At 35.0% G+C, this 23,443-nt stretch overlaps 4 protein-coding genes across 5 annotated transcripts; 2 read left to right on the top strand and 2 right to left on the bottom strand.

The window, feature by feature from the left end:
• Positions 1–162: 162 nt before the first annotated feature.
• Positions 163–999, top strand: LOC125872277 (extensin-like). The gene has a single exon (XM_049552990.1). The coding sequence runs from the start codon at positions 163–165 to the stop codon at positions 997–999; it is 837 nt and encodes a 278-aa protein (XP_049408947.1).
• A 3,296-nt stretch (positions 1,000–4,295) lies between these two features.
• Positions 4,296–7,023, bottom strand: LOC125872119 (transcription factor MTB3). The gene is made up of 3 exons (XM_049552798.1): positions 6,893–7,023; positions 6,706–6,768; positions 4,296–6,211 (listed from the first exon to the last, which is right to left on the bottom strand). The coding sequence occupies exon 3, from the start codon at positions 6,053–6,055 to the stop codon at positions 4,622–4,624; it is 1,434 nt and encodes a 477-aa protein (XP_049408755.1). The 5' UTR covers positions 6,056–6,211; positions 6,706–6,768; positions 6,893–7,023; the 3' UTR covers positions 4,296–4,621.
• Positions 7,024–7,767: 744 nt separating this feature from the next.
• LOC125872120 (uncharacterized) lies at positions 7,768–12,543 on the top strand. Of its 2 annotated transcripts, none has more exons than XM_049552799.1 (8): positions 7,768–7,894; positions 7,983–8,115; positions 9,025–9,147; positions 9,272–9,369; positions 9,522–9,648; positions 10,398–10,483; positions 11,343–11,468; positions 11,831–12,543. In XM_049552799.1, the coding sequence occupies exons 1-8, from the start codon at positions 7,868–7,870 to the stop codon at positions 11,999–12,001; spliced, it is 891 nt and encodes a 296-aa protein (XP_049408756.1). In that variant the 5' UTR covers positions 7,768–7,867; the 3' UTR covers positions 12,002–12,543. The 2 variants fall into 2 exon arrangements, with proteins under 2 accessions (XP_049408756.1, XP_049408757.1); XM_049552800.1 differs by having other exon boundaries at positions 11,828–12,008.
• An 828-nt stretch (positions 12,544–13,371) lies between these two features.
• LOC125872770 (flowering locus K homology domain-like) lies at positions 13,372–22,397 on the bottom strand. Its single transcript, XM_049553557.1, has 7 exons — positions 22,208–22,397; positions 21,219–21,725; positions 18,103–18,349; positions 17,094–17,242; positions 16,730–17,008; positions 16,349–16,543; positions 13,372–13,782 (listed from the first exon to the last, which is right to left on the bottom strand). The coding sequence occupies exons 2-7, from the start codon at positions 21,720–21,722 to the stop codon at positions 13,609–13,611; spliced, it is 1,548 nt and encodes a 515-aa protein (XP_049409514.1). The 5' UTR covers positions 21,723–21,725; positions 22,208–22,397; the 3' UTR covers positions 13,372–13,608.
• Positions 22,398–23,443: the final 1,046 nt, after the last annotated feature.

Here is a 23,443-nt window from a genome sequence, read left to right as displayed (position 1 = left end):
TTGTAGAAGTCACAAAATAGTTGTTTAGTTTCAAATTTCATGTGTATAAATAGATACATACTTGTTTCACAATGACACATCAATCTTTCTCATCATCCTCATTTTAATACAATTGTGCAAAAACATTAACAACCTATAGATATCAACAGTTGTAATAGTATCATGAAAACAGTCCTCATCTTACTTGTTCTTCTTGTTCTCTCAAGGATTGAATCAAATGAAGCCACAAGAAATCTTGATACTCATCTTCTATTGCCATCTTTGCATACCCGTCCTCCAGTTAAGACTCCAGCACTCGATCCAGGAACCGAGGCCAATGTGAATATGGCAAGCAAGTTTAATGAAAGGAATTACTTTGTTGGTCGTAAAGAAGTTGTTGTTTCTCCCCCTCCTCCTACTAATGCAAATCCTCTGGATAAAACACATATTTTATTACCACTTTTGCAAACCCGTGCTCCAGTTAAGACTCCATCACCCAATCCAGGAAGCGAGACTAGTGTCAATATGGCAAGCACGGTTACTGAAAGAAACTTTGTTGGTCGTAAAGAACTTGTTTTTGCTCCCACTCCTCCTACTAATGCATATCCTCTTGATAAAACACATTTTCTATTACCATCTTTGCGAACCCGTCCTCCGGTTAAGACTCCATCACCCAATCCAGGAAGCGAGACCAGTGTGAATATGGCAAGCACGTTTACTGAAAGAAACTTTGTTGGTCGTAAAGAGGTTGTTTTTGCTCCCCCTCCTCCTACTAATGCATATCCTCTTGATAAAACACATTTTCTATTACCATCTTTGCAAACCCGTCCTCCAGTTAAGACTCCATCACCCAATCCAGGAAGCGAGACCAGTGTGAATATGGCAAGCACGGTTACTAAAAGAAACTTTGTTGGTCGTAAAGAAGTTGGTTTTGCTCCTCCACCTCCACTTCCTTCTACTAATGCATACCCACAAAATAATGTCCTTTTTGATGTGTCCATTGCTACTACTCAGAAATAAGCTTAACATGTTTGACAAGAAGAACCTCCTTATTTGTAATATTTTTTAATTCATTCATACACTTAACAAAGAATAAATAAAGGCTTACATTCTAATAGTACCTGTGGGAATCTCTCACATAATAGGTGTATATTCAAATTCAATTCTTACTATTGTTTTGTTTTTGTTGTATTGCTACATTACACAAATTACTTGGACAGGTTGTTGGTGTGGTTGATAAAAAGAAAAATGTTGATCAATTGTATTTGTTTAAGATATATTTGGAATTATTGTCATGATAAAGCGTTTTTAGTTTCTTATCTCAAATGTCAGTACTGCGCATAATTATCGTTGTCATCCTTTAAAATGCAATTGGACTCTTCAAAAATGTCATTAAATGTGTATTGAATCCTCCAAAAACAGTACAGTTTTGGAGGATCCGATACGGTGTTATCAGTTATCATCTTTTAAAATACAATATGAACTCTAGTATGTTGCTCGCAGTCTTCAAAAATGTCATAAATGTACCAAATCCTCCAAAAATGAGACAATTTTAGAAGACCCGACACATATATAACCATATTTTAAAATAATCCGAGCAACATATTACTACACATTTATCGTAAAGATGTATGTGAAAGCCTTGGATTAGTAAGACTACAGGAACTAGAATGTATAGTGGTGTAGAATGGACCGACACCGAATTATTCATTCGCGGTTTCGAGTTCAAGTCTTGAGAATGAAGAAAATCTTGTTGGGACTTGGGAGCATACTCACCCCAGATGGGCCCTACAATGTGCGATATGAATTTAATAAGGGCTTCAATGTGGCTCCGAATATCGAATAGGAAACCAATGTAGACTCTGAACACCGAGCAAAAAAAACGAGAAGATATGATATACACTCTCAAAACATAAAGCAAATTGACAAGCTAAATATTGACATTCATACGCAAATTCGCAAATAATCAACGGAAGTATAATAGTCTGACCACTCTAATAATAATCACCAAGTGAGAAATGTATACCTTTCTGACTTGAAAATTCTTTCAATAGCATAGTAGAGATTTTTAATTTATGTGTTCTAAATAAATTATTTATATATATTAATCAGACTTTAAAGATGAATAAAGAATTTTGTATAATTATTTTGTGATAATAATATAATTGTTTCTATATTATATTTAGCATCAATAATATTATAAGGTTATTTATAACCAACACTCATAGAAATGTTACTAGATTTTGGCGACTCTGGATACAATGACATTAACTCAATTGTCATTAAATGTTTTTTTGTGATAATACTAATATAAAAATTTATTGCTACTAAATATCTCTTTTGTTATAGTAATTTCTTAATACGCATGTATAATTTTGGCCAGAATTATTGAATTATATACTATCCATAGCTAGAACTCAGACTATAAATATATATCTTTTATAAAAATAATTTTTAAATTATTTACTCATATTTATTTGGGTCGTTTTTCTTGTTATTATTCGAATCTAAAAATTAGCGCGTATTCCGTATAAGTCGCTTTACTTATTATTCTCCTATCACATGAATTAATATATGACCCATTCAATTTCTAAATTACTTTTTCTTTGTACAAACCTAGAATTGTCAATATATAGTCAAAATATTTTTAAAGGAAAAAAAAGTTCCAAGTCCTAATAACATCTTAAAAGGTTCAAGTTCAACATCTAAAAAGGTTCAATTCCATTTCTATGCAATTCAAAAATGTCCATGGTCAAAGCCTTAAACAAAGATTTGATTGTTTGTAGAAGTCATAAAATGGTTGTTTACTTTCAAAATTTCATGTGTATAAATGCACATATTTTTGTTCATACAATACATTAATCTTTCTCATCATCCTTGTGTTAGTATAATTGTGCAATAATAATATATTACCATAAGACTTGTAGAAATCAAGAGATTTCTAATTAATAGTATCATGAAACCATTCATAATCCTATTTCATATTCTTCTTGTTCTTTCAAGGATTGAAACAAATGAAGCTGCAAGAATTCTTGATGATACTCATCTTCTATTGCCATCTTTGCAAACCCGTCCTCCAGTTAAGACTCCAACACCCAATCCAGGAACCGAGACCAATGTGAATATGGCAAGCACGGTTACTGAAAGGAACTTTGTTGGTCGTAACCAAGTTTTTGCTCCTCTTCTTAGTACTAATGCATACCATCTTCATGAACCTCTTTTATTATCATCCTTACAAACCCGTACTCCAGTTATGACTCCATCACCCAATCCAGGAACTGGCAATAGTGTGAATATGGCTAACAAAGTTACTGAAAGGAACTTTGTTGGTCGTAAAGAAGTTTTTGCTCCTCCTCCTCCTTCTACTAATACATACCATATTCATGAACCTCTTTTATTACCATCCCTACAAACTCGTGCTCCAGTTACGACTCCATCACCCAATCCAGGAACTGGCAAGTGAATATGGCAACCAAAGTTACTGCAAGAAACTTTGTTGGTCGTAAAGAAGTTGTTTTTGCTCCTCCTCTCCCTTTTACTAATGCATACCCTCAAAATAATGTCCTCTTTGATGTGTCCGTTGCTACTAATCAGAAATAGGTTTAGCATATTTGACAACAAGAACTCCCAATTTGTAATAGTATTAAATTCATTCATTCACTTAACAAAGAATAAATCAAGGCTTACATTCTAATAGTACCAGGGAGAATTTCTCACACAATAGGTGTAGATTCAAATTCAATTCTTACCATTGTTTTGTTTTTGTTGTACATGCTACCATACACCATAATTTGTGTATGGCACAGGCCACAACATGCTTGGACAGGTTGTTGGCCTAGTGGATAAAAAGAAAAATGTTGATCAATTGTTACTCCAACCCATGGAAAATGTTACTGTATTTGGAAAAAGGTATATTGTGGTTGACATTCTACAGCACCAGGTCATGAATAACTATTGTTTAAGTGAGAAAAAAAGGTTTCTGGTTTAAGAAGGGAACAAGCACTCTATATGTTGCTCTGACTCTTCAAAAATGTCATTGGATGTATGTGAGTTGAATCCTCCAAAAGTAGTGCAATTTCAGAGGATCCAACATGGTCAGGTGTGACAATATTTTCGAATAATCTAAGCAACATATTGAATGGTTATATAATGGTCTAGAATAGACCGATTCCAAATTCATTCCCTCAATCATCAGTAAAGCAGCTAGAGGATATAATATAAACTCTCAAAACATAATGCAAACTGACAAGGTAAACATTGACGTTCATACGCAAATACTAGACGAAAGTATAATAGTCTGACCACTCTCATAATAATCAGCAGTAAACAAGAACTAACTTGCATCAACTACAAACAACATACATAGCATGATCGACTTCATTGTTGAGCTGCTGCAGGTTTTCATTCTAATTCTAAAAGCAGATACCATTCTCGGCCAAAACTTACATATAGATTATATAGTCAACAAAATATAATGCAAACTTACCAGCTAGACATTGATGCTCATACACGAATAATCGAGCAAAGCATAACAATCTGACCACTGTGATACTGATCAACGGGTCTTTAAAGCGAAACTGCTAGCATTTAACTACAATCAACATACATTGCATGATTAGACCTTATTCTCTGAACACCTAAATCATTTAGACAGAGCAGCTGTCAACTTTTCCTTCAAATCCTCAGCAGCAGGGCCAGGAGATCGTATAGAGAAGGTGTGTACAAGTTCGCCGTTTTCTGTTAATGAGACATTGGATTCTTGTGGCACTACTTGATGTTCCTGAAATGTCTTCAAAACTCTAGAAACAGGGTGAGCATTCAAAGGGCAGCCTACTCTTACAACTGCATCATCTTGTCTTTGATGAAAATCAATCTCCGGGATAACCTGCTGCTTTTGCTTGTCGCCTACCATCTCCTTCTCAGCATCTAAAACCCTAATTTTTGCCTGGAGATCCGTGATATAAGCAATTGCATCTCCAAGCAGCGATGCTTTATCCATCTTTGAGATATTTGGAACAACTGCTCTTAAAGCATAAAACCTCTGGTTAAGCTTCTCACGCCTTTGCCTCTCTGCTTCAACATGATTCAATGCTTCTTCCCTCCCATTGGCAGGCTTTCTGCCCCTCTTTCTTGGTTTCCGTTCATCTAATTCTTCCTTGTAAAGTTTCCCTTCACCTTCATCACTTCGATACCCATTTGATGAGTTCCCATAAACCTGAGAACTACCTAGTGCTGCTTGTACTTCGTAAGAATCTGAAGCAAAACTCAGCTCTTCTTCCATCTTCGGAGAAAAATTTATGCTGATGGGACCTGACTTAGCACCACCTAGACTGAGTTCCCGACCAAATATCTTTGGAATTGCTTTGGGCTGCGGAGGATTAGATACCACCACCGATGTTTTCACCATCTGAATCAAATTCTGATCTTCAGGAATAGACTTCACAGAACCAAGCTCCACAACCCCTGATTTCAGCGGAACAAACACTAGTGTCTCGAATCGAGCCAACTTTGCTAGATAAGATCTTGATTGGAAATGTTCTAAGCAACCTTTTAAATCAGAACCCCATATTGATCTAGCAGAATTAAATGATTGAGAAGGACTAGAAGGCTTATCAAATGGGAAGATATAATACATTGATGTGAGATAAAACACCTCCACGTCCGAAACAGATTCCAACTTGGCAGCAATATTATCGTCTTCTGACCCTCCAAAGCAAGTGTGTATCTTTTGAAGAACCATTTTTTTCTTGTTTCCGTCCATCATTTTCTGATGCGCGGAATCATTTCCACCTTCACCTTGCCCTATCTTTGCTTCTCTGCAATGTCCATCGCCCCATATTAAAGCTGATTTTCCTGATTTCGACTTTGCAACTTGCCAATAGATTGCATAAGTCCAATCAGACCCCTCAACAATCTTGCAGAGCGCCTGCTGCACTCCCAAATCCCCCCTTGATGAAGTAAATTCTGTCAGCATGTGATTTGAAGCTGACCAAGAGAAAAATTCTACTGCTTCGCTGCCTAATACCCCCTCCATATTAACCTTATCCTCTCCCTTCAGAAAAAATTTCTCCGCCATGTCAAGCCACTCAAAGATCCCCAATTCGAAAGAACTTGAACACCACTCTTTTCTTGGACCACTACTTGGAGAAAATTTATCCTTAAGAAATCAATTCCTCATTCAAGTCCAATGCTGGAATACTATGACATAGCACTCCCAGAATCATGAAACACCCTAGAAAAACGTTCTCAAAAAGATCAAATTTTTACCACAAATTCAAGAATTTGACTATCAATTGAACCACAGGAGAAGACCCACAAAGAGAAAAACAGACAACTCTTGAACAGAAGGCCCCCTTTTATCAACAAAGAGTAAAACACTCAAAAAATAGGGACTTTAGTAGTCCAATAGCAAGATTCATCTCTAAAGTTCAAAGCTTTACTTCACCAATTACAAGTCTGACCAAAAAAACTACATCAAGAGCTGTTTTATATAAGTCTTTATACCCTTCCAGCTCACACAAAAACCCTAGAAAAAACCCCTTCTCAAAAAGATCAAATTTTTAACACTAAACATACCACAACTTCAAGAATTTTGAATACTAGTTAACCCACAAAGAGAAAAAATAGATAATTCTTGAACAAAAGGGCAATTTTATTATCACATAGAAAAACAGAAAATCCCAGAAAAATTGGGACTTTGGTAATCAAAGAGCAAGATTGATTCACCTCTAACGCTCTAACCTTCAAGACTTCACTTCAGCAATTACAAGTCTGATAAAAACAAAACCCCTGCATCCAAAAGGCAAATTCATGTTAACTTTTTTTTGTATCTCGAAGGTGAAAAAGAAGAAAAGGGGGAATATAAACAAAAACAAGTAGAAGTAATCAATTTGGACATGAAAGTAAGAGTTACCTGGAAGATGGAATAGGTGCATGTACCATGTATGTGTATAAAAGATTGCTCGTTTTTCATGTGGACTTCATCAGACACTTGTGTTCAAAGTTAAGAATTTTAGATCTGAATCCACACACAAGTACATAAGTGAATATTTATATTTATGGGTGGAATACGTGCCCTTTTTTCTTCTTTATAGGAGAAAATAATAATACTAATTTTATTTTTTTTGTATGATTTAACAAAAATGGTAAAAGTATATTTTAGGTTACTATTTTGAGTTTTAACAAATGTAGTGTGTGGGTCTTATGATGAAAATTTATCGATATTGATTACGATAGCGATAGTGGTTGGTGGTAGATTATATAGTAGATTTTAAAAAATTGATCTTTAATACTTTTTATCAATTAATTAGAGTAGTTTTATATTCATTCACAAAATTTTACTTTATTTTTTTCAAATATTTATATATAACTTCAAGTTTCAAAAATCACAATTTCAAAAACTCAAATTTTCAAGTTTTCAAAAATTGCAGCTTCAAAAACTCAATGTTTTAAGTTTCAAAAGTCAACTTAAGTTTAATGTACGTCAGGATTTTGAAGGAGGAAATGAAATCTCTATTTACAATTTAAATTTGTTTTAAAAAATGACATTTTCAAATCGCTCTTACAAGTAAAATGAAATTAAAAAAAAAAAAAAACAATATAGTTTCATGAATGTGTTGCATGTTAAGTTTTTAGGATCAAGGACCAACCATGATCACACTTTATATGTATTAAGGACTATATTTATCAACCTTTATATTTGAAGGACCAAAATAGCCCAACTCTCATACATTAAGGACCATTTTCTCCTGTGGTACCAAATTAGTTTACACTGTTAAACAGAGGTTCAGCAAAGTTTCAGTCAATTTTTCTCCTTTGTGCTGCAAAATCTTGGATTTAACCTTGTTCCAATTTGCTGTCCTAGGTTGTCCTCGAACAAGTTTTCATCATGAAGCGTTTCTTGAAAAAGTTCACCGTAAGTGATTTATGAATTTGTGTAAATTTTCCAAGTTCTCATTTTTTAACCCCAGAAATTGATAGTTTGGTTTAATTCTGTCTTGCAGGTTGGAGGGGTTAGGGAGTTTTCTATGCAAAATTCAAGAAATCCAAAAACCCAAAGCCTCAAAATTGAAGGGATTAAAGATATTATAGCAGTTGCTTCTGGGAAAGGTGGTGTTGGCAAGTCCACTACTGCTGGTACTATCTCACTTCACTCTGTTCTGTTTTCTAAATTGTATAATACTTTAATTGCTTCGAGTTTATCTGAACTTAATACTTTTGACGCGGAAGATAAATTTATGTCTAAAAGCTCATTAGAGTTGTCAACAAATAGTAGGTATGAACCCATAATTTAAAAAATGCAATAGGTTCAATGTTCTACGAGGTAGGGGTAAGGTCTGCGTATTCTCTACCCTTTCCAGATCCCACCTGTGCAATTACATTTGGTATGTTGTTTTTGTTGTTCATTGTTAAATTATTTGCAGGTCTTAAATCCAGGATCCGCCAATGGTGTAGTTGATTGATTGATAAAATAGTTGAATCATGTCTTTTTGTTGTGGCTGTTGTTAGTATACTTAGTATTGTGATGCCAAAACTTTAGGAGTGGCTGATTGAACTCGAGAAGATGATGATGATTCAGTTGAGGATAACAGAAACTTTGAAATACTGAAGTGAATTGAGAGAGAATGGAAGAAGGAAAAAGAAGTAATGAGCTAAAATTGACTGTGTTCATACACGTCTTAGCAGTCACATTTGAGTGTATTCATACAAAGCATCAAAGCAAGCAGTGGATAACTACCAGAAGAAGTTACCAACTAACTATCAGAAGCACGTACTATCTCTAACAAATTGAGCTAGTTGAAATAAAACTAGATATTTGTGTATTATAATGCAATGAACCTGATGCTTGAGATATTTAAGGTGGAAATGTTGATCATTCTTTTCTTTCCTAGGGTTTCTGATACTGAATTTAACTAGGTGTGAAGATTTTGAGCATTAAATAAAGCTTCATATATATGATGCACCAATAGTGTTTAGCATTGCATAATGATTTTAATTTGATTCCCAGTAATTGTTTCCTGATCAATGATCGTATTTTGTTTGCAGTTAATTTGGCTGTTTCACTTGCCAAAAGGTGCCAACTTAAAGTTGGGTTGCTGGATGCGGATATTTATGGGCCTTCAATTCCTTTGATGATGCACCTCAAGGGAAAGCCAGAACTGAGTAACGGTGATGCTTTAACTACCTTCATTTTTATATCAGCTGGTTCTATACTCTGAGATAGTAATGTTATTGGTGCTGTAATTGTTGTTATTCTTTCTAGTTTTGCTTGCTTATCATGTTATTTGGGCAGATAGGAAGATGATTCCTATTGAAAGTTATGGAGTTAAATGTATATCGATTGGATCTCTTGTAGACGAAAGGGAAGCAATTGTGTGGAGAGGGCCTATGGTATGGTTTTGCCTACAAATGATGACTTATATTATAGAATTTAGCACATTTATGGTTATAAGTTCAGCTAAAGATTTTACTGCTTATGAGACGCATTGAGGAGGTAGAATTCAATTGTCTAAATCCAATTAGAATCAAATGTACACTTGCAGGTAATGAAAGCCCTTGAACAGCTGACAAGAGGAGTTGATTGGGGGATCCTAGATGTTCTTGTGATAGATATGCCTCCCGGTACTGGTGATACTCAGATATCTATTTCCCAAAGGCTACAATTATCAGGTATCTCAAGAACCTGTGGAAGTACTTCTAAAAGAATTTGACTAAGGAACGATGCCACAAGGATGAAGCTATTGCATCCTGTTTAATTTGAAGTCAAAAAGCACAACAAACTTTCTTTTAATCTGCACCCATCAATAGAAAATTGAATATGTCCATCATTTCAGCCTGTAAGTAAATATCCATATTGTTAAATGACTGATGGTGTAATCAGAACGACAACCCTCCACTTTCACAAAAATTAGGTTTCTAAATGTTGAGTATGGCAATTTAGGATTTTCGACGCTCGGTGGCCCTTTGATTGGATCGAGTGAAATTTAGGCTCGTATAATGCATTATCATATTGGTTGATTAAGATTGATTTTTAGCATTTTATACAACAAAAGGTCAAATGATGATTTACTTCTGTTATAGTTTCTTGTTTGAGTAAAATCCAGCTGCAAATCATCCTTTCTATCTATTTTCTTAGTCTGTTTGAAAGTTCAGGTTCTGTTAGCATCAATGTTCATCTAATTGAGAGGATTAAAGAAAACATGGGCTGTAATCAAACATATTCAGCAGTCGTGCTTATGTACCCGTGCTCTTCTAATGAACATTCGCTTAACATTTCAAGTCATTATAGCATAACAGTATTGTGCTATCAAATTAATTCTGTTCGCACCCCTTGACTGTTAAGGAATAATTTATGTTGAGTTTTCTTTCGTGCTACTTTTCTGTGCATTATTATTCAAAACACTTGACTATGCTGGCAGGAGGGTTGATTGTTTCGACTCCTCAAGATGTTGCTTTACTGGATGCTCGCAGAGGGGTTAAAATGTTCTCCAAAGTTAATGTTCCGGTATGATCCTTACTGAGCTTGCTGTGTGCGAGCTTATAACAACAACGAGAGAGTAGGATTAAAATATGGGGTGGAGAAGCATGATTTGTGACTCTCGTTGAGTTAGATGTAAAGTATAAATATGAACTCTCCCGGATAAAACTTAAAAGAGTATGTGCCTTATTTGATATATCACTCATAAATAGTGACTTAATGATTGAAATAGCCATTGAACCCCATTACTGGGCCTATATACTTTTAGTGCTTTACACTCGTCTTCATCTTGTTGATGTGGAATCTAATAGAGAGCAAAGAAATGTTACCTAGATCTAGTTGATGGTGACTCCTATATATCAGATGAATGTTCGATATTATTAGAAGTCAGTCTTCATTTTTTTATCATGTTTCATGGAGTAATCCACACACACACACTAGATCCAAGGATATGAACTTGATAAGTAGATGCAGAGATATGCAATTTCATCTGTTTGGAACTCCACCTCTTCCATGAAAAAAGGGAACACTTGAGTGAAAATATGTTGCATGGAAAGACTGATATCATGTACCTAAACACAAGACTAAATATCAAAAGGGTAAGGACTCTTATAAAACCGAGCACAGTCATAACAATGTTGACACTGTTACTTCTTTGAACTGGAACAGTTTTGATACCGTTACTCTGAGACAAATTTCAGGCTAACAGTATTAATTGAAGTTGGATTCAGAAAATGCTGTTTCCTTAATTCTTGTTACTGCTACCAACCTGACGTATAAATAGAGAAGGTTTAGAATAGATATGCATTGAGATATCATGCAGGTGCATGCTATAGCTTAATGCTTCTATGATATAGTTATAATTAAACAGTTGTACCTAACACAGATATTGGGAATTTTGGAGAATATGAGCTACTTTAAATGCCCAAAATGCAACGAATCATCGTATATCTTTGGTCAAGGAGGAGCTCGGAAAACAGCTGAGGAGATGGATCTGAAATTTCTTGGTGAGGTATGTCACTAATTCTCTTCTCTTTTGAATACAAACACTCATGAGCTCTTACTAATAGCTGCTACAGCTTCCCCCCCCCACCCCCAAGTCACAACCCCAGTTCTTTTCCATGTCTCTATTCGATTGGATGCCTAGAAAAGCTTACTGCAAGCACTTCTAGGAAATCTATAATGAAAGGATCCTTAAAATGGTCCCATCACATTCTCATGCTGCTTCTTTGTTGCCCTTTTTTGTGGCCATTTCTTTTCTGCTGTCACAATCTTTAACTATTTTGTTTAAGATACAATTAGATTGCTGATACCTTTAGTCAACTTCAATTTTCATCATACATGTTGTGTTAATTGATGTGTGTTCCCTAGTAGATACCACTTGAAGTGGAGATCAGAAGCGGTTCCGACGAAGGTGTTCCCATTGTTATGTCAAAGCCTGATTCTGTAATCTCTCAAGTATATGGCAATGTAGCTGAAAAAGTTGTCATGAGACTTGAAGAGGTAGATAAGGAGCAACATTTCAGGCCAGATATATCTCTTTAAATGCGTTGATCAAGCTCTCCACCAACTTGAGTGTAATAGTAACTATTAGAATCCGCCCCTTCTAACAAAATCAGAGGAAAATCTAGTTGACTCTGAATGTAGAGTTAAAGGAAGTCCATTATCAGGAAAAGTGGTGACGTCAGTGTGCTTGCTGGGAGGGAGCAATCTCATTGACTAACTTTCTGAGTTATCACTCAACAATTAACACCAACTGAAAGTTGCAGGAATGAGGATGTATCCCTTTTGCGAATTGAACCCATCTTTTCAACATGAGAAGATGATATTTACATATGATGAACATAGCTGTGGATTGAGAAGGTTTAGCCATTCTCATCTTTCTATGAAAAAAAGAGAAATCAAAGATTTTTCATGTATTGGATTTCTTATCTCCTTTTATTCTTCCAAATTGGATGCTGCTTGTATTTGTTATTTGGATTGGATAGTTCAATTTTGTGTTGGTTTTAGTATGTTAACTTGACTCCTCCTTTTTAGTCAAATGATAAGAGTACATCTTCGTATGTATTAGTATCTTTCAGTATGGGGTCACAATTTTCTTCTATTTCTTCCCTTTGAGTTCTATGGTATCTTTTTCTTGTCTTGTATCATGTACTGGAAATGTTACGTACATACAACTATATCAAATTGTCGCTCAGACGTTCTTGCTTCCTTTTTTTCTTGTGGTGTGCTAAGCCCACATGGTTAGTGTTGTTTATCGGTTGACAGAGGTTTAGAACAGTGAAATACATGCTTAAAGAATTGAAGGAGGTTGGTTGTGTGATAAAGCCACAAACTTTGCTGATTTTTACTGACAATTTACTGGTTTGGTGGAATGAATGATATGGTTTTCGAGACGTTTGAGGAAATGTTTGACTCTATGGTTATACTCCAAATACTTTTTCTAGGAACATTGCCATGGATGTATTGTTCAAGATTGGGCATGTTGAAGTGGCTCTTAGAGTTTTGAAGGAAACTTATGTTCCAAATTTCTTGACTTAAAGCATTGCCATTGCCCATATGTAACTTGTGTAAGTGCAATGACTTGGTCAATCTTCAAAACATGGTTAAGATCATGCTGAGGAAAAGCTACAGTAGCATTATTGACATGAAGAAGAATAATGTTTGTTACTGCTGGATTTTTAAGTTAGTAGATGTTAACCTTATGCATCATTCAAGAAAACTAACTTGCGAACCCCTACGCAATTGCCAAGAAAGGAGATATGCAAGTAGGATTAAACTTACTTCAAATCTCGCTGTAAAACTACGAAGCATTAAACAAGATTAGCGAAAGAAATTGGGACATAAGGAATTAGTAGTAGAGATGGCGTCAAGCTTATCAAAGAGAACATACAATATCACCCTCTGCAGAAAAATAATAGTAATGGAGAAGCACCTAGCGTTAGTTTTTGAATTTGATTTCACTAGTTATATTATGGTAAAAATAAAAAAATGTGATGACACAGTTGAGAATAACAAGACAAGAAATTAAACAGGACAAATCAGATTCACTTCTCAACTACTAGAAATCATGATACAGCGTAACTAAAGAGCTAAAATTTCCCAACAGCTGAGGACTCATAGTTCTTGTGCTGGTTTGAGCTGGATATCCTTTAATAACCGTAGCTACCTCCATAAACAGAACCATAATCTGCGGATGGCGCATGACCAGCGTGACCAGTTGATGAAGAGTACACAGGACCCTGAGAAGGGTAGGGATTATAACCTTGGGAAGGTGGTCCAGCCGCGGTGTTCTGCATTGAACTGGTAGCATCAGCGATCGAATTCTGCACCATAAGAAATAAGGGTAGTCAGAATTAACATGCATCTAGACATCTCAGTAGTAAGACGGACAGAATTTCAATGATAATTTAGCCTTTTGTCACTTAAATTGTTTTCATAACTAGATAGTGCATTGCAAACAAGATCACACTTTCCTTAGACAACCACAAACAGAATATTACAGAGACAGATTCCTACTAATAACTGCTGTATCTCATCAATCCAGAGACCCTTATATCAAAATTAACACGGAAAAGGGCCAAAAATATCCCTGTACTATTCGAAAAAGTCTACAAATACCCCTCATCCACCTATTGGGTTAAAAATACCCCAGTCAACCTTTTTGGTTCAATATTACCCTTTAAACTAAGGACCTTATATTTTTTAATAATTATATTTACTAATTATATCATGGCGCCTTTCTATTGGATAAAGTTAATTTCCAACCCACCAAACTTTCTCCTACCCACCCGACCCATATTGACATTCCTTGACCCAAACCCAATTAAAAGATCTATCAAAAAAATTTGAGCACGTCAAAGGTGCTGAGCATGGCAATAGCAGCAGTTATCTACTGCCGTCAATAGATCCACCAACAGTTATCTACCGCCGTCAAAGGTGCTGAGCACGGCAATAGCATCAGATAATGACACTAATGGCATATCATTTTCCAGATCGTTTAATTTGGCTCCAGATCAGAATAATGAATTATCAGGGAACAGGTGGTCTGGAAATTGGAAGACATCAAATCAAGTTGCAGACTCAATGAACCATTGGTAATCCTATATTCACACAGAAATTATCAAACATATAAATATATAAGTAGTGTTGGGGATTCAAATGGCATACATCAAACAATAATTATTTTATTTTATTTTGTCGTTGTTCTTTCTGTTTGGTGTTTGTATAATTGTATCTAGAGTTTTGATTTTGTTGCAGTGAAAATATGGCAATCTCTATATATGAATGAATGAATGAAAGGGTAAAGTACTTTATAAAGATCCATCTAGATTGAACACTCACAATTATGGTGCTCTTGTCAGTTAGAGTTCATAACAAATCTGAGCTATGCATCTATAAGTAAAATCAAGCCTTCAAAGAAAGAGATTGAAAGGCACTATTTAAATTTCTCAAAATTGAGAGGACAGAATTTGAGAGAGTAACATTGATGCACTTTCACAATCGCTTGCTATTTCAAATTGTCATCGATCAATTAGCTATCTTCACAATAAAAAGAACAATTACTCTGCCCATGACAATGGATTGATGCACTTCGGCAAGAAATTAAGAGTAAGAAGTTAAACTTGGGAGTTTAATTTAGGTAATATATCATCCAAAATATTTTAATTTGATGGATCTTTTAATTTGATTTGGGTCAAGGGATGGGTCGGGTGGGTAGGAGAAAGTTTGGTGGGTTGGAAATTAACTTTATCCAATAGAAAGACGCCACGTAATAATTATTAAATATAATAATTAAACAATATAAGGTTGTTAGTTTAAAGGGTAATATTGAACCAAAAAGGTTGACTGAGGAGTATTTTTAACCCAATAGGTGGATGAGGGGTATTTTTGGCCCTTCTCCGAAATTAATATGTTCAATATTTTACTGCTGCTCTGCCGACACATTGAACGTATCTTGTGAATTGGCAGAGCATTTTGGGCAGAACCTCCTCTCTTTTCAAGGAATACTTTCATTTTTTAGTCAGGAACATGAACTAACTAGCTTTCATAAAAAATAAGGGGAAAGTTGCTGGTGATAGTTAACATCTTGTTCCATTTGTTTGGAAGTGGAAGCATGAAATTGTTTAATACTAGAGAAGTGGAAATAGGGAAGGCCGTTGCACCAACAAGACCACTCTAGTTATATTGTGCTTCCATGAAGGAAAGCAGAATTCGTGGGGCAAAAGCAAGCATCCTCTTATATGCCCCAGGGTTAAGCACATGTCACATATTTGAATCATGTCGTGGACAAAAACCTTGTTAAGTGGAGAAGGGTAAAGGGGAAGACTCATTACCCACCAACTTTTCAACATTGCGCCACTGAGCCTTAGGGATTTCGTGGTTAAGCAACCCAAAAAACCACTTTTGGGGGAAGGGGGATAAGTGCCAGCAAAAGCAAACTTACAATAGAAAATGAAAAATTCCACCACAGAAGGGCATCAAAATGGTAAATCAAGGAGCAAACTACACCCAATGGTATTTGCACTAATCATCAACCACATCAAACATGTCAGCTTTTTCATGCAGAAAAGTAACTTTCTACCTTACAGAGGAATACAAATATAGTAATAGGAATGTTTGCAATTCTTCAAACTGCAAAACTTCAGTGTATGGGTGTTAATCAACAGCTTTCTTCATAAGAATACACTGAGTTATATCTATATCATATAGCCGGAAACAGCAATACTTCTAGATTCAATGAAAGAGAACAAGCAGAAATGCAATAACCAATTTGTTAGTCACTACCACACATGCAGACACAATCACGAGAACATTGACTAATTTAAATGTTAATTGAAGCTCAATAATAAAAAAGATCAGAAACATTTACAATACTGTAAGAGATAATACCTGAACTAATTGTTGTGCTGTTTGGACTTGTGATGCAGACCCATTTATCTCAACAGTCATCTCACCAGGAACACCCCTCGTTTCCTGTACTGCAATAGTTGCACCACTGGCCCGACGAATATAACTAATATTTGAACCAGAAGCCCCAATAACAGCATCGGCATATGACAAGGGGATTTGTATGTTTTGCGTGACCTTCATAGAGAAAAAGTTATTCAAAAAACAAGGAGAAAAAGTAGGACTTTTTTTGTTGGAGGACTGTACATGAATAAAAAGAAAACAAATCGTTGTAATCAGCAAAAGTTATTACTAAAGGGCACAGGATTCTAATAACATGCCAACATATCTGAGCTGAACAGCTTAAAGAAGGAGAAAGTGCACCTTTGAAACTATGGACTGTTGTGGTTGTGCATTTCCATGAGCTCCCACTGAAGCATCTCTGCCATAAACAGGGGGGCCCTGATGAGGCTGCTTATCTTGATGCATGTCTACTCGGGGAAAATAATTGTCAAATTGACGCAGTGGCGGCATATACTGATGGTTGGCTCCATATCCAGGCCCCCCAGCACTCATGGGAAAACTAGATGGAGGTGGACCCCAAGGTTGGGTAGGTCCAGGCGGGGGCATATTCTGGTGTGCATGAGCATTTGGCATTTGCATCTGAGCAGAAGAAAATATGAAATTGTGTTTTCTAGAGAATTGTCACATAAGATTGTAAATTCTTTAAAATCAATAGTATGCTTACTAGTTTCTCAAATAATCCAATTACACTGCGATCAACTAAAAATTTCCTTAGATGACCTGCAATCATTTCAACTGCTTTATGCACGCCTGCTGGCTCTCCTTGTATCTCAACAATACTATCATCAGGCAGGGCAAAAACAGGGAGATGCTCTGTAGAAAAGATGGCAATCAAACTCCAAATAACAATTCCAGGAGGACAAAAAGGATGGCAGGAGATCAAAATAAAGATAACAAAAACTTAAGAACACACAACTCTTGCTACCATTTTGAAGTCACAAGGCAGCAGTATATTCAGCTTCTGAGACTTTTTTTTTAAAGTCCAAACTGGTTCTTCCATTGATTGTTATATGTTTCAAAGGGGAAAAACATAAGGCCTAGCTCAAGTGGCAAAGGGTGGAGGATTTGTGGCTTAGGTCGCAGGTTCAAGCCCCACACCATGCAAAGCAAAGCCCGGTATTTAAGTGGAGAAGGGTGGAGGGGCAGGCCCATTATCCACCGAGTTAAGAAGGCTGTGATTGGTCCAAAGGGCGGGTCACAAACGGATTTCTCGGTTATCAAAAAAAAAAAAGAGGAAACTAAACCAAGTGATGCAGAACCTAGTGCTTAGTTACACCTGCTTCCAGAGTGCTTACATTCCTTGAAAGAAAATACAATACAAGTAGAGGGAAATATTACTAACACTATCTCTCCTTTTTGGAAGGGGCAAACATGCAGAAGAATTTTGATCTCTACAAGTTCCTGCTTTATTCGGGATAGTTGGGATGGAGGGGGTATCCTACTACAGAGAGTTACGATATGCTGGTTCCAAGACACAAATTTTTCGATATTTTGAATTAGTGAAACATTTATATGCGTAATGACCATACAGGCAATTGAAAAGGAGCCAGTGAAAGCCAGTAAAAGCCCCATATATCATAAAATTCAAGTTAATATCATTACATGGTTGTTTAGAACAGCAAGCATCAGAACCTGTAAATTCTCAAGAAAAGACATTGAAATTAAGGTATCACCTCCTCCAAGTACTCGAATAGTGCAACGAGATTCATCTTGAATAGACTTAACAGTTGCACCTTGCTTTCCGATCAGGATTGCAGCCTGTGTAGCAGCCACAAGTAGTCTAGTAGAAGCTGGTTTCCCAGCACCACCAGGAGCATTGGAGTCATGATCCACATCAATAATCCGTTTATGGACCTTTAAAAGCCCATCCATAGCAGGCGGAATGGAGAGGTTAGGCTCTTCTTTCGCAGATATCATCACCTTCAATGGAACAGAATGAACAACTCAAGGTCAGCACAAAAAAGAGTTATAAATGAACACCATAACTCCCAACAACTCACATCACATCAAAACATAAAAGCTAGTGCCTAGAATGTTTTCGCTTAGATTAGAATCATAGTAAATAAAACAGAATGCAGAATCAGTTGATATACTCTGTCAAGTGTCAACGGATATGCACATAAGTAGATTCAACGTGTGAAACACAAAATACAAAGACAGACAAGTGAATTAGCACACACTCACAGATATAAGCAAGTATGAGTATTGATTAAAATGGAACAGCAGTTACGAAATAATCTGTCATTCCTTGACAAAGAATGCAGTGACAATGTCTATAACTTATTTGTGATATAGGTGTGCATTCAAAGTAAACTATTACAACAACATCCAAGATAATGTATTGCAAACAAATAGCCAACACTTATTAACTAGAATTAATTCTTACTTATATAAATAATAATACTATTATTTAAAGTTAAAGATTTTTATATCTTTCAAGGATACTACACTAATAATAAGTACTCCCTCCATCTCATTTTATGTGGCAACATTTGACCGGGCACGGAGTTTAAGAAATAAATGAAGACTTTGAAATGTTTACCAAATTGCCCCTTCAAAAAATAGTCATATTAAAAAGTAAACTCACTTTTCTCTCTCCTCATAAATGTATTGGGGTACTATCTTTAAGATTAAGTGGGACCAACAAGGGTAAAAGAGGAATTGTATCTTTAAATACTTACCATATAAGGAAATGTGACATTCTTTTTGGGACTAACCAAAAAGGAAATGGTGCCACATAAAATAGGACGGAGGGAGTACTATATAAAAATTAAAAAACGACTCTAAATTTCTTCTTTTTTGTGTGTATATGTATTTATTTAAAGACTCTTATTAAAAATTGGACGTATTACTTTCTCACTTTACTAGCAAAGCCTGACACATTTTATCTGGGAACAAAATTTTTACACCAAAATTCTCTTGGAATTTTCTGTAAATAGCAGTCTATGCACCTAGCGAATTATTTCTTTTTTCTTTAGTGAGGACAGGGTGGAGAAGGAAAACATAATCCATTAAATTGTCAGACCAATTTGCGCTAGTAAATAGCTCTTGATTTGCTTAGTGGTATATAAACTTCTATTTTATATTTTAGAAAGTTTTGTCTATCATTAAATCAAGATCAATATTTCTTCACTGGATTTTTATGTTTTTATGAGCAACTATCCACATTTATAACAATGAAGAAATGTGAACTCATTAGGACACGCTTTTAACTCTTTCAAGTATTATGTGCAAGACTGCTCTTTAAAAGATTTAAGTGTCATATGTTATTCTGTAGAAAACAGAGAAGCAAATGCAGTCTGTTTTCAAGACCATTTAATCTTTGCAGTAGCTCAGTGGACATAATCAATTAGAAGATAACACTACTAGTAGATTTCAGGCATTTTTAATTAATATTATTTTTTATTCTAGTTTGTTGTTAATGACCCAACATGTAGACACTAGTTTAAAAGTATCAAAATGTTTTATTGTGGAATTTATGTAATACAAATTGCTTGCTATACAAAATTCCTCTTTTATGGAACTTTTAACGGAGCTTTTTACGGATCTTAACACCTTCTAGCAAGATACCAACCGACCAAGTTTTGAAGTTACCAGACACAGTGCAATCTTCTGGAAATTGATGTCCGGATAAGGTAATTTTGACAGATTGTCAGAAGGACTTCCAGCACTTGTAATGCTCAATGTTGATGGCGGCAGTCTGGATCTTTGGTTCTTCTAGAGTAAGCCACTTTTATATGGACAAACCTGCACACACTCATGTTGGTTATGATGATAAAGAAACTCCCCCGATTGTTTTGGTTGTTTGATGGACTGATTTTTACCCACATTCAAGAAGTTAGTTATACTTACAGATTCATTAGTTTATCGTTTACCAATGTATTTATTTTATTTTAGAAGTTAGTTATACTTACAGATTCATTAGTTAATCGTTTATCAATGTATTTATTTTATAGTAGAATTAGAATTAGAATGAAATTGTTTATCAACTTATTTCTAATAGTTACATTTCAAATTTTCACAACAATAATTATTGCTAACCTTAAGTGAATATTTCATTTAAGTTGGACCACTATTACACCATTTTTTATTTGACATATAAGTTGCCCACAAAAACATCTAAAAATAATGAATTACATAAGGTGTACTGATGGAATTAGCTAAATATAGCATACTTTGAGCAGGTTGCTAGAACCATAAAACTAAGAAAAAAGCACTATTCTCAATAAGAGAGAGCTGCTTCAACTTTGGACATCTTTATGAACATTTGACCATCAACTTGGACATCAAGCCAAGGACCAATTTAAGTGGAGGCTTTTAGCAACTCCAAACAATAAAAAATCATCATTCTACTGCAAGAATTAAGGGATTAAAACTAGATTGAGCATGCATTTTAATACTATTCTATGTCTGAATGGATGGAATATATGGAAGTATCCAAAAAGAAAAACAAGGGAAGCACAACAACAAATTGAGAACTTCAGTTTTCTGATCATCAGCTTTTTTAATATAAAATAATAGTGGTACTCGGGACATCTTTCCCGCACTTCGACTAATCCACTGGTACCTGCTATCTTTATCCACCATGGCTTATATAAATAAGAAGAAATCACCTAGCCTTCATTGACCGGTAGACCATACCTTTGGGTGTTGATTCATCTCCATCAGTTGAAATATTAAAGGCAATTGTCACATTATCATAAGTGCATAACATCATACGAAGACAATAGCACTCCACATAACATGTAATCATAAAGGCTTCAAATAACAAGATATAGCAGGAACTCACAGCTCTTTCTTTAGTACCATGAGGACCATCAAGGACCTTAATGCGAGCTTTTGTCTCTTCACATGTCTTTTTAATATACTCTCCTCTGCGACCAATGATACCACCAACCTTCTGAGAAGGAACTAACATCCTGAAAACATTTTCTCCGGGCCAACCAGGCCATTTTTTTTCCTCACCACCACCTGAACCGTTTTCAGCAACTTGCACCTCTTCTGGTTCCGATTTTATCACATGTTCCTGAAGGGACTCAACTTGTGCCTCCTCTTGTTCCAGTTTTACTGGCTGTTCCTGAAGGAATGCAACTTGTACCTCTTCTGTTTCCAATTTTACCTCTTCTGGAAGCAAGTTCTCATGTGCATTGTCCATTTCCTGGATGTTTTCCATGGTATGTGCATTGTCCACTTCCTGTATATTCTCCATGGTATGTGCATCCGCTGTGCTGTGCACATTGTCTGCGTCGTAGACATTACCAAGGTCATGTTCCTGGTAGCTTTCTTCTGCCATTTACTGGAAAGAAAAAAAAATCAGCTCTGAGAACATGAACAAAGAATGTAAAATAGATCAAACCACTGTTGAACCTTCAAATTTCCCTATGAAATTGACATGTCCAAAAACTAACAGGATATAGCAGTTTGTCTCTGTGTTCCAAAAGATCATAACTGCAGAATTGTAGAAAATAGAAGCTTCTAAAAAAAGGAAAAGTTGGACCAACAATTGAAGAAGTCCCCATTAGCTTGCTGGGTAAACTACTATATATATAACCTCAAAGAGCTCCGACATCAACTATATATACATCAAAAATTAATTTTAACCATGTTTCCAGATATAAACAGTGTAATTTTACAGCATTTGGGATTTCAATGAACGTCTTTGCCCTACACCTGAATTTACCCATACAAACTTTAAACACCATACAAATTGACGAAACAATTAAGGAATATCAAAACCTAATCATCAAATTGAGCAATTTTTCCTCAAATTAAACTTACATGAATTGAAGAGGTATCCAAAGCGGGAGCTGCAAGAGGTTGTGAAAGCAAGGCGGGACATAGAGTAACAATTCTAGGTTTTATTGAGGCCATCTTTGGATAATTTCCCCCTAGTACCTATTACTTGTTCTATTCATATTTTAGCCAACAAAGAGATGAAAACTATACAATTACAATCTTCTACTTTCAAAAACTATCAATTAGACCTTCATTTAGGTTACACAAATAGTGATGTCAAAATTAGTTAATTTTGTTCTCAATTCAAACATCAATTCTTAACTTTTTAGAACATAAATCTTTTATGTATCAAAATATTACATAAAAAATCCGAATAAATTATTTTTTATTCGAATAGTAGAATATAATTGATCACACTAAAAAAAATATATACAAAAACAATGTATGTCCATCATAAGACAATAAAAAATTATTAAGTCTTACATTTGTGGTCCTTTGAATAAAAATTTTATGTTATTTTATCCAAATTTTTCACTTAGTGCACTATCAAGAAAAGCAATATTTATATTCGTCTAATGGAATTATGCATACAAACTAGCAATAATAGTTGAAATTAGATATATGGAAATGATTCAATACAACATGTAAGAATATATTGTCCTAGTCAATTCCTTTTTATTGCTTATATATGTGTGCTTAATTTTGAAATTCATTCAATTGTAATAACTTTGTATTCTTTTAGAAGATCAACTAGTTCATAAATGTGTTCCTGTTGAATATAGTATAAAGAAGTTGCAGATAGTGCTTACCATTGTGGATGATTTGATCTTTGTAGATGATCTCATTGAACATTATCTGACGATTGAACCTATCAATGAATATGTTTAGAGTTGTAACATTGTTGCTTTCAACAAAATGTGAATTTTGTTACTTTGAAGTTTTGATGGAAATGAGTGACGATCAGTAGACTTTTTCTCTTCTAAAAAAAATATACCTGATAATGCATCTTTTCTGCTCATTGTTTATTTTTTACTTATATAAGTATCGGTGTTGAAAAATAAAAATAAAAATATTAATTCTTAAACTTAATCGATTCTCGTGTACTTCATTTGTTTGTTTGTTGCATTAATTTATCTATTTGATTTAAATCTATTGAAGGCATCTAAAGAAAATGTGTAAATCTTTTACTTATTTTCATTTTATAAGAGCACTAAATCTTGGTTGCTATTCATATAATCTCATATTATTCTATTTTTAATAAATTTTACCCCTATTTTG

This window comes from Solanum stenotomum, chromosome 8, assembly GCF_019186545.1.
Source record: "Solanum stenotomum isolate F172 chromosome 8, ASM1918654v1, whole genome shotgun sequence".
In the NCBI taxonomy this organism is placed as follows: domain Eukaryota; kingdom Viridiplantae; phylum Streptophyta; class Magnoliopsida; order Solanales; family Solanaceae; genus Solanum; species Solanum stenotomum.
This window is presented reverse-complemented; position numbering and strand designations above follow the sequence as displayed.

Excerpts from the sequence above, each read along its gene's own strand:
- LOC125872277 (XM_049552990.1), top strand. The coding sequence starts at position 163 with ATGAAAACAGTCCTCATCTTACTTGTTCTTCTTGTTCTCTCAAGGATT.
- LOC125872119 (XM_049552798.1), bottom strand. The coding sequence starts at position 6,055 with ATGGCGGAGAAATTTTTTCTGAAGGGAGAGGATAAGGTTAATATGGAG.
- LOC125872120 (XM_049552799.1), top strand. The coding sequence starts at position 7,868 with ATGAAGCGTTTCTTGAAAAAGTTCACC. Across the intron at positions 9,148-9,271 it reads AAAGCCAGAACTGAGTAACG|ATAGGAAGATGATTCCTATT; the intron begins GTGATGCTTTAA and ends TTATTTGGGCAG. Across the intron at positions 10,484-11,342 it reads TCTCCAAAGTTAATGTTCCG|ATATTGGGAATTTTGGAGAA; the intron begins GTATGATCCTTA and ends TACCTAACACAG.
- LOC125872770 (XM_049553557.1), bottom strand. The coding sequence starts at position 21,722 with ATGGCAGAAGAAAGCTACCAGGAACATGACCTTGGTAATGTCTACGAC. Across the intron at positions 17,243-18,102 it reads TATTCGAGTACTTGGAGGAG|AGCATCTCCCTGTTTTTGCC; the intron begins GTGATACCTTAA and ends TCTTTTCTACAG. Across the intron at positions 17,009-17,093 it reads TTGGATTATTTGAGAAACTA|ATGCAAATGCCAAATGCTCA; the intron begins GTAAGCATACTA and ends TCTTCTGCTCAG.